This window comes from Tiliqua scincoides, chromosome 5 (assembly GCF_035046505.1).
Source record: "Tiliqua scincoides isolate rTilSci1 chromosome 5, rTilSci1.hap2, whole genome shotgun sequence".
Taxonomy (NCBI): Eukaryota; Metazoa; Chordata; class Lepidosauria; order Squamata; family Scincidae; genus Tiliqua; species Tiliqua scincoides.
The window spans coordinates 24,215,901-24,225,222 of record NC_089825.1 but is presented as its reverse complement, the minus strand read 5'-3'; the positions used below and the strand labels follow the sequence as shown (position 1 = coordinate 24,225,222).

Here is a 9,322-nt window from a genome sequence, read left to right as displayed (position 1 = left end):
ACGGTGGCTTACAGCCCCCTCTGCAGGCCTCTCTAATGCTTTGAACAACTGTATTTGGCAATTGTGACCCACTTCCTGTTTTGCAATTGCAACTTGGAAGTGGGTCTCAATCACTGAATAGTCATTTGAAGTAGTGGAGAGGTCCACATAGGGGGTTGTGAGCCCCTACACCCCTCAGGAGGACATCATTACCCTGCATGTATATTTACCAACCCCCTTGCTCATGGTAGTAACACCCTCCCACATGAAGACTTATTGAGGTCTCACAGCCTGAGTAGGACTTAGAGAACTGCTGCCCTATTGTAATAATCTATTCTGTATTAGGAAAATCATGTGACTAACCAAGTTAGCAACTTCATGTAAATAGGGTGCAGAAGTATCATGAGTGATATGCCTTCTGGTTGCTGAAGTATACAGATGCTTAATGAAGATGGTGGCAATTCCCACTGTGGGTATTTTATAAACGGTTACTTAGCTGAGCCTTCAAGATACTAGCTTCTCTGTTAAATATGGAAGAAGTTCTTTCACAAAAGAAAGGACTGCTTCACATAATGTTTTTCAAACACTGGTGTACGTGTGCAAGCATGGGTTGGGAAAATACATACTCTGTGCCTGTATCAAGCCCTGGGTGTGGTGCACACCATAGTCTCAATTTTATTCTATGAATCAGAATTAGAAGGGACCTAATAGGTCATCTAGTCCAACTCCCTGCCTTAGGCAGGAAATCTTCAGAGCATCTCCAACAGGTGCTTGTCGAATATCTCTGACTGAGGGAGAATCCACAACCTCTCTCAGCAATCTGTGCCACTGCCAAACCACCCTTACAGGCAGGAATTTTTTTTATTCTGTTTACTGATGTACTTGAAAACTAAAGCTTTTGTATTCACATTTAAGGATCCTTGACATTTAAATAATTGCAGTGACCGCATTGTTTACTGTAGCATTCACTTTGACTTCAACATTTCAGTCTTATAACATTTGGCCATTAGTAATTCTGTCTTTAGGTTCTTGCTTATTTCCATTGTGTAGAATCAGTCACATATCACAATCAGCATTCCTGTAGCCTGAACATCAAAGTATCTCCTACTTTTATCATTTACCACTTGCTTTGTAGTTTGGCCTGTAAACATCAGCATTCCTTTTTCTCTTCCCACAGTGTACTAAATATGCCATCACAAGAGCAACCCAAAAGCAGTTGGGAGGGAGAGTAAAAACATTTTGCACATGATTTGGAAGTTCCAAGTTTGACAAAAGTGACAAATAGAATGGGAAGTAGAGGTGTGTCTTGTTAAAATGGTTCATTAAAAAAGTATTTCTGGTTCACAGCAATTTAAAAATAGTCCCATTATTCATAAAAATGAAAAAAAACTGAAAAACATTTGAGAATAAAAATTTACCTAGAACAAAAAGGAACACTTGCTTTATCGACAATGTGCCTTGAAGGTGTTTTAACTTAAAGTCACATATTTTCAAGAACAGGATGCATATAGGTGACTTGTACCTAGCATTATCAAAATTAAACACTGTATTTAAGGAAGCATTATGCATCAAAGTTGAGTGTAAGGGGAAAAGGAGCCCTTTAAGAACTTAAAATTCCAAGGAAGCCAAGTGGAAGCTCTTGCAAAGGACCCTTCCCTACAGGAGTACCTGTACTCCTAAGTCTCTCTGCAATATGTAGCTGCTTCAGTTGCCTACAAATTCAGCAGAAATACCTTGAGCAAGTAGAGCTTGCTTGTCAAAGACATTTCCACCAACTCTGTTTGCACAGTTCTGAAAACTATAAAATAGGTGACATACCTTTTCTTGATTACAGAAACAAAGAGCTATAGTAGTAATGGTACAAAATGTTTAATACACATGCAACATTTGATACAGCAGGGCAACAAATATATACAATTTTGGTTTTTGTAAATTCATTCTGAAAGCTTGGCAAGATTTCAGAATCATGACATGGTAAACTTTTCATGCACAAATATTAACTAAACTGCTTTCATGCATGCCAAAAAAGATTTAGTTGTCTAAAGATTTTTATCCCAGCTTCTTCAACCAGTCATTAACTAGTGTGACTGATTATAGTTTCCATATCGGTATATACTGGCCCACAGGAAAAAGTTTAAATATTCACATATAAACCTGCAAATTTTATACACCTCTGGAAACTTAATCAAAAACTTCCATTTTTTCCCTTCATTTTCTTAAAGTATCTATTTCATAGGAGATCATTAACATGCATTAAATTACTTTATCAGGTAGCCAGTGTACAACTTCTGGCACGCCATTCACAAGCAAAATTGTTGTCTCATTTTATTTCAAAATTTAGCCTGCACATATGTAACACAGTGAACTTGCCAACACAGAATTCTCATGTCATTTTCTTCACAGGGAAAGAACAGGTTGCCATTTTTGCTTCCACCTCATCCAAATCAAAGATTATATCAAATCTTACAAGAGGCACATCTGTTTGACAAAATAAATGATCAAATGGACAGTCTAAAAATAAGCAATAAATACAGATTCTCACATGGCTGCACGGTAGTAAACAATGTATGGAATTTCTTTGGCACAATAATAATCAAATTCAGGGGCCCTATGTGTATCCCTGCTTTTATAAAGTTGTCTGTGATTATACATGTAACCATTCCCAGTAATGCTTAAACAATTCATTGCACAGTAAAAAGGTTTGCACTTCACAAATTAATCTATAAAGCCTTGGCTGATAAACCTGTGGCTAACATGGTTTAGATCAGCTTCAAATCAAGTAATGTTCACTGAAAAACTTTACTGATTTAAAAATTTTATGACACAGGAAATAAGAGCAAGTAGTTCTATTCAGAGTTATTAAACAAAAAAGTTTAGAGGAAAGACTTATGATTTTTAGAGGGTAAATTTTTAAAGAGACTACCACAGTCACAATACCGTCCTCTACATATCTCCCCTACTTTTGTCAAGTTGTACCATTAGTTCAGCCATTTAGATGCCATCTCAAAATGTTTTCCTTTTATATGTTGCAAGTGATTCAGTATGTCAGGATGCCAAATGTGGGTAACTCTGAAGTACCTAGACAGTAATTTTGTAACCTAGGGAAACAAAAACTAGGTATGTAGTAGAATGCAAATTCAAATGGTTATTCAAGTTTGATTTTAAAAATCCATCATAATAGAATACAAATCAAGTATTTTACTATTTACAAAAAATTTGAAGGCTATTTTTAAACTTAAGTTTTGCCAAGGTAAGTAATCTTTGCAAAGGTTCGCATATCTAAACAAGTGCAGTAAAATATTCTGAGCTGGAGATGAACAACTCTTGCAGACAAGGTAGATTTTGGCTGTTAAGAGGATTACATTTTTTCTTAACAGTTATCTGTAACCTTAATTCAACAATTGTCTGAAAATTATGAATATTGTACAAGTGTAATGACAATCTTCCTCCCCCAAGCAACTGCAAGTCTCTGGGTTTTAGGGGTTGCTAAAAAGGACAAAGTAGCATTTTTTTAACTTGCCCTTTAAGAGTCTCAGTAGATCAATTATGAAATGCCAAGTGAATTCGTACACAAGGGTCATCTTCTCTGTATAATTCCGCTCAAGAAGGAGTCAGTCCAGGACTTGTCATCTCTGTTGTAGGACTTGCAAGATATTCACTTGATTTCAAGCTTGTGAGAGATTTGTAACTTGCTACTGAAGTCAGAGAACCACACAGGCCAAGTAATGAAGGAGTATCTTCTTTACCTATTTAAGAAAGATTTATAAATTTATACATTACAACAGATGTTGCACATGATGTTCCTATCACTAGAGTGAACAAGTAGGGACACACTAAGCAATGAGGAGCGGCACATAACCTGGCTCTCCCTTTCTCTTTCCTCCTACAGAGATAGTGAGGCTTATCTGACAGATCAGGGTATGAAAAGAGGAATCTCTTACTATGCCCCCTTACTCAAGCCATTATCACAATTATGAAACTAGGGATCCTATGGCTTGTATTGTAGCAAAAAGGTGAGCTGTTCATTTGAAGAGCTGAAGGTCTCAACTTCCCCATTTTCAGCATTTCAAGCAAGCAGACAAAGGGGTGGAATTGATCTGCCACCATCCACTTAGGTCATCTCTTCATCTGCAGATCCTGCCATAGGTTCAGTTCCCAGGACATTCTATCTAGAGCAGTACAGGAAGGAAAGCGTAGACAGGCTTCTTATACAACATGTATAGGATTAGGGTTTTAGCAATGCAAAGTGTATAAAGTTAGTAAGCCTACTCTCAGCAGAAGGGTGAACAGGAAAAGCAAAAAGATTAGAACAGCCTGCAGGTAAAGAATAAAATTTAACACAGAGATGATCAAGCAGCAGTAACTCCAAACTGCTCTCCCCCCCCCCCCAAAAAAAAAGAGTCTGACAGAAAGCCTTAGAAGACAATTTCTTCTTAGCACAAGATGTTAAAAATTAGGATAAGGGTATTTTGAGGAAGAAGTACATACATTCAGATTCATAGGGGTGTTATTTAATCATCAGGACTGAAATTGCTATCAAGTAGAAGATGCCAAGGTGGAATTGCTAATTAGATTGGGAGAATTTGGCAAATGCCACATTTGACAAAGGTTAGATATCTTGGTTAGATTTAGTCAAGAATGTAAAGCCTTTTGGTTTCTACAAAACAAGGTTTAATTTGGATGATAGGGATTAAGGTATTAATCCAGTGTTTCTCAAACTGTGGATCTGGACTTACTAGGTCTCTTCCAACTGATATGCTTGCATATTACTTAAAAACTTCTAATTCCATCTCTTCAGTGAGTCAAGCAGTCATCCACAATTAAGACCAAAAGCTAGTCTTGCATATAGATGGATTATACTGCATAAACATTATTCTGCAATGCCACAACAATGCCTGGTGAGATGTAAAGCCCAATCCTACCTAAAACTGTAGCAACACAGCTGGTGCGGCTACCACTGTATCCTGCAGGGGATTTTCAACTGCTGGAGACCTCTTTGAGGTAAGGGATCATTTGTCCTCTGTTCCCAGGGTCAGCTGCAGCAGTAACTATGGGTCAACTAGGACCTGGGCCAGCTGGCACAAATCTGAATTGATCCATGAAGATGGATCAGACCCACTACAGATTTATAATTACTGCAGACTGCAAGCAAGACAGAACACAGCTGCATACTAATGCAAGCCATATGCAAGACTGCTGAATTGTGGAAACTAGTCACAATAAGAGAACTAATCACTTCTAAGTTGAAGAGCAACTTTTCAACTAGGTTCTTTACCTTCACTAAGTAAGTTTAACACATCCTGCTTTCCATCACCATCTTGTGAATGACTTGGATCCAGAGATGTCCGAGACAGGCTAACATCTGCAGATAGTTGATCCAGGCTGTGAAAGCTCTTTCTGTAAAATCAAGAATAACTAGTTTCATTCCATTTTCTCCCAATTTGAGATAGAGAAAAAATATATTTTATATATAAAACAGAAATTTTTATTTATATGAATAACTGAAATGAGACCATGCTCCAAACAAATATGCAACACAATAAAATGTAAATTTAGAAATTTTTTTAAAAGCGGATTCATTAAATTAAGAACAGCCACAATCTCAATCTTCAATTATGAGCAGTTATAAATCTCATTATTTAAATAGGACTTAGACATGACCAATTGCAGATTATAAACAAAGTTACAGACCCAGAAGAACCACGGCTCAAAGGTGTGGAATTTAGTCTCACTAGTTTTAAGGTTTTAACATTCAACCAAATACATCACTGATGTGTAATCCTGTTATTTGTCAAATTAACATTCTATTGTGTGTTCGTTACTGATTTCAGCAATGTAACCCAAAAGATACAAAGTTTTACAAAACTGTATTTGTTGATTATTGAACAACACACCTGCAAGCATATTTAGGGCTGCATGTATGCTGCGATTCCTGGAGCACGGAGAGACCGATGCTGGGCATAGGAGTAGGTGTCCTGATTGGTGTTTCCTTGCTTTCAAAGCAAATTTCTAGCACAACAGGCTATGCTTTAAAGCAGTGGTTCTCAACCATTACATGAAGGTTGGAACCACTGTACGTATTTGTTATGAAAACCAGAAGCGTGTCATGATTGTGTTAGGGAGCCATTCTGAGGGACATTAAAGCCTGCAGAAGTGGCTGCAGGCTCCCCGCACCCTACGGAGGACCACAGCAACTGCCAGGCTATGTAAAAAAAAAAAAACACCCCTTTTTCACAGTGATGGTCTGATCCCTGAGGTGTTGATGCCACCATCCACAGGTCGCCCCACATTGCCACCCCCCTTAAGTGGGTAGTGGCTTGTTTCCAGTGTCCCGAGGGGTCAAAACCCTGATTGGGAACCAATGCTTTAATGCAAGCCTCATTCAGAACAAAACAAAATGGCTTGTTAGAAAAATGAGCATTGGCAAGTCTTGGGCTCAACTCCCTCTCCTCACTATATCCCCTCCTTCATGCACAAATCGATAAGATGTATCCATGCCTAGTTTGCGCAAGCCAAATATGCAGCAAACTTGCTGCATTTAGATGAAAATATGATGTGTTGCTAAGTAGAACTAGAAGCTTCTAATCTCCTTCCCTTGTGTGGGAAGGAAGAGGAGGTGAGCTACATTAGCTTAAGGATCACCGATGCTTGTTCCTGTGGTGACAAACCATTGCTTGTCATATGCGTAACCCATGTGGGCAGTGTCTGTAAAATGTAGTGAATTTTTTTGTTGAAAAGCAGTATATAAAGATAAAATCCCCAAAGTTAGGAGTGGTGGCTGAATAAGATTTATGGGTAGCGAGCTCACCTCTTCCATGATTATCCAAACCACAATAAATTTTACAAAAAAAATATACACATTAGAATTATTCAAAATAAGAAACCGAGCAGAATTAAGTGTTTTTGGTGCAGAATTTAGATATCTGAATGAATGCAGAGCACTCACAGTCCTGGGCACAAGGTTAACTAAAGGCAGTATCTTTATTCAAGTACAAATATTTTGCCATTCATAATTGCAAGAAGTTTTAAAATTCTATTGTAAATTCTTCTTCTAACAGCCTTGTAGCACTATAAAAACCAATTTCAGCACAATCCTTCATGGACAACAGTCCACTTCATTAGATGCAAAAAGCATTATGCATTTTGTACATGTGCTGTACCTTTTGAAGCACTTTGCAAATATGTTCCCCTTGGATTTTTGTGTATTCCAGGCCTTAGTAATGACTCATACCCAGCAGCTCTATGTAGGCAGTTTTCTATCAAAAAGCTACCTATACACATCCCTTTCCTCCAATTCTCTACACTCCTATTGACACACAAATAACCATTGTTGAACTAAGCAGGAAACTCCTGCTTGAACCCTTGGTTTACCCCTCTTTCCATCACTCAAATGTGGTACCCCCTAAATTTTATTGGGTTGCTGCTATCTAGCCATACTTGCTGGGATCCACTGTTCTGGAACATGCCAAAGGCCCATCTAGTCCAGAATTCTGTTTTCCAAAGTGTCCCAACAGTTGCCTCTGGAGACCCACAAGCAGAAGAAAAAGATATACTGTTCTCCCACCACTGATCCCTGGCAAGTGGTATTCAGAGTGATGCTACTCCTCAACCTGGAAATAGCACACTGCCATCAAGACTAGCAGGCATGACAGACCTCTCCTCCATAAGTTTGTTCAATCTCCTTTTCAAATTATCCAAGAGAGCCATGTCCTGCTGTTTGACAGGACATTACTATTTTGTCCAGCCTTCATGTCTTTCCACCAGAAGCATATGCATTAAGAGTCATGTTTGAAAAGGGAATTCCCACAGCCCTGCCACCAGCAGCAAAAGTGCCCGTTACAAAATGTTGCCTTATGAACCATTTAATACCAAGACTGAATTTGTATGTTACAGTGTCCCTACACCTCTAAGCCAAAAAGGTGTGAGACAGTCTTTACGGGGTTACTGTTTTAAAAATCAGAATTGGAAGAAATCTTGGAGGTAGTCTAGTCCAACTCCTTGCTCAGTGTAGATGACTATAACATCTCTGACATATCGCCATTCACCCTCTGCTTGAATACCTCCAGTGAGGAGAGCCCACAAATATAAGAGACAAAAAATAAGCTAGCGCCTCTAGCACACAGGAAACACAAAATGGGGAGGGATCTGACTAAAAAAATTCATGACTTGTAGAACTGTATTGGCATTATGATCCACATTATGCCACATTATGGCATAAGATCCACATTATGCCAAGGAGTATGTGGTTTGTATACAGCACCATCTCCTGGATGGTCAGTTTGTCCCTCCATTATTGGGTTAATCTTTGGAAGAAGTACTGAGACATGTTTCATTAGTCTACATCTGTGAATCTTATCAGGAGACATTCTGGGCAGCATGCCAAGATCAAGCAAGAGACCTACATCTGTAGGAGGCACTTCTACTTGGAGGGACGTAAGAATGCTGTTATTCAAAACATAATTTGAACATTTCTTGAGTCTTTAAGCCACAGATTAAAGTACATTGTAGGATCTAGACCCAACCCTTGGATAATGCTCTTATTGTTATCTGTGTAAGGGACACTGTCTGCCTATGCAGGGTAATAAATCTTATATCTGTCTCCCACTGGTCTGCTCTTTGTTGCAGTAGGTGAAAAGAACCTTCACCCTTCTTTGTCAAAACAGAAACCAAGAAATGATGCATAATACAGTTAAGATTGTACAAGGCAGGGTTTCTAAAGTGTGTGCCATGGCACACGCATAGGGGTGCCACAGGATGTCCCTGGCAGCCCCTTCTGCCCCCTCCCCCAGTGGCCCCCCATATGTTCTCCCAGGTGTCATGATTTTCAATCTTGCAAAATCTCACAAGATTTGAGCACTGCCATCTTGGATCTCACAAGATTTCATGAGATCCAAGATGATGGCACCCAGCTCAGGAGGCACTGTGATCCAGGTAAGTTTAGAAACCAATGGTATGAGAACACCATGAGGCTACAGGTATCTACCTTAAAATTTATAACTTTAATGAGAATAGTCTGACAAAGGATTTTTCCAGATTTGTAGATTTTTAAAATTTGTAGTATTTCTATTCAACTTTAGATACCTTTCAGGCTGGCTTACAAAATAAAGGGCCCAGTCCAAACTGGGCTTTGGGCCAGCGCATGTCTCTTGCACTGGCCCAAGGCTGTCGCAAAAGTGCCGCAAAGCACTTTCGTGATTACCTAAGTGGGTATAGGCCAGCACATGGACATGTGTGCCACCCTTCCCAAGCCAATGCAGGCCCCGGGAGCCAGGTAGGTTGTGTTGGCCGACGCAGCGGTCTGGGGAGGGCGGGAAGGAGGCATTTTGGTGCAGGGGGAGGGTGG

General features: G+C 39.3%; 1 protein-coding gene across 2 annotated transcripts in view; it reads right to left on the bottom strand.

Moving 5' to 3' along the window:
* Positions 1 to 1,843: 1,843 nt before the first annotated feature.
* Positions 1,844 to 9,322, bottom strand: part of RUNDC3B (RUN domain containing 3B) — a 52,906-nt gene continuing 45,427 nt past the window's right edge. For both annotated transcript variants that reach the window (XM_066628521.1, XM_066628520.1), the window contains 2 exons: positions 5,255 to 5,376; positions 1,844 to 3,725 (listed from right to left, as the gene is read on the bottom strand). In XM_066628521.1, the coding sequence (XP_066484618.1) occupies positions 3,580 to 3,725; positions 5,255 to 5,376 (268 nt within the window). In that variant the 3' untranslated portion in view covers positions 1,844 to 3,579. The remainder of the gene's footprint in view (positions 3,726 to 5,254; positions 5,377 to 9,322) is intronic.